Here is a 677-nt window from a genome sequence, read left to right on the forward strand (position 1 = left end):
CGTCACCAGCTTCCCCAAATTCTTGAACTGGGAAGCATAATTTGTCCCTCCATTGTCTTCCACATACTCTCCGACACTACAAAAGCAAACAATCAATTCCCTTTGCATACAGGCAAAAAAAAAAAAACTTTGAAGCCTGTAGCATACATTTAACTTACTCGATTTCCATATGAAGAAGTTCAGAATCACCATCCTTCAAAACATCAACCATCAGACTATTATTCATCACAAGACACTTCATTAGCACTTTCTTGGACTCCTTCTCAGGATGGGAATACAAAAAAGCATAATGTTCTTCAATGGCGTTCCAATTCTCTACCCCTACCTCGTCTTCTCAAATCAAACGGAACCACATAACAGAATAACACAAAAATATCAGGAAAAAATCAACCAAAGGAGTTCAAAGCAGAGTATTAGATAAGTTTTTGATTAATCGGAAAGAAAATTCGGTGAATTACCAGTGGAGGACGAGGAAAGGGCATTGTCCGAGAAGGCGGAAAGACCGGTGTCGTGAAGAACGTAACCGGCGGCAACAAAGGCTGCGTGCACGGCGAAGGCAGCCTTGTCGTGGGGGTTACGGAACGACGGCCGCGCCGCCCGTATCACCGCCATCAACGACTGTTCCGTGGCCATAATCTCTTCCACGCCGTTTGTTGATTTCTGCTGTGAAAAAACAC

General features: G+C 43.9%; 1 protein-coding gene across 1 annotated transcript; it reads right to left on the reverse strand.

Moving 5' to 3' along the window:
* Nucleotides 1-6: 6 nt before the first annotated feature.
* On the reverse strand, nucleotides 7-671 carry LOC140966237 (probable proteasome inhibitor; the record flags this gene model as incomplete). The annotated part of the gene is made up of 3 exons (XM_073426581.1): nucleotides 459-671; nucleotides 159-330; nucleotides 7-76 (listed from the first exon to the last, which is right to left on the reverse strand). Coding segments are annotated over exons 1-3 (417 nt in total), but the record flags the coding sequence as incomplete, so codon positions are not given.
* Nucleotides 672-677: the final 6 nt, after the last annotated feature.

Source organism: Primulina huaijiensis, unplaced genomic scaffold (assembly GCF_012295235.1).
Source record: "Primulina huaijiensis isolate GDHJ02 unplaced genomic scaffold, ASM1229523v2 scaffold202627, whole genome shotgun sequence".
Taxonomy (NCBI): domain Eukaryota; kingdom Viridiplantae; phylum Streptophyta; class Magnoliopsida; order Lamiales; family Gesneriaceae; genus Primulina; species Primulina huaijiensis.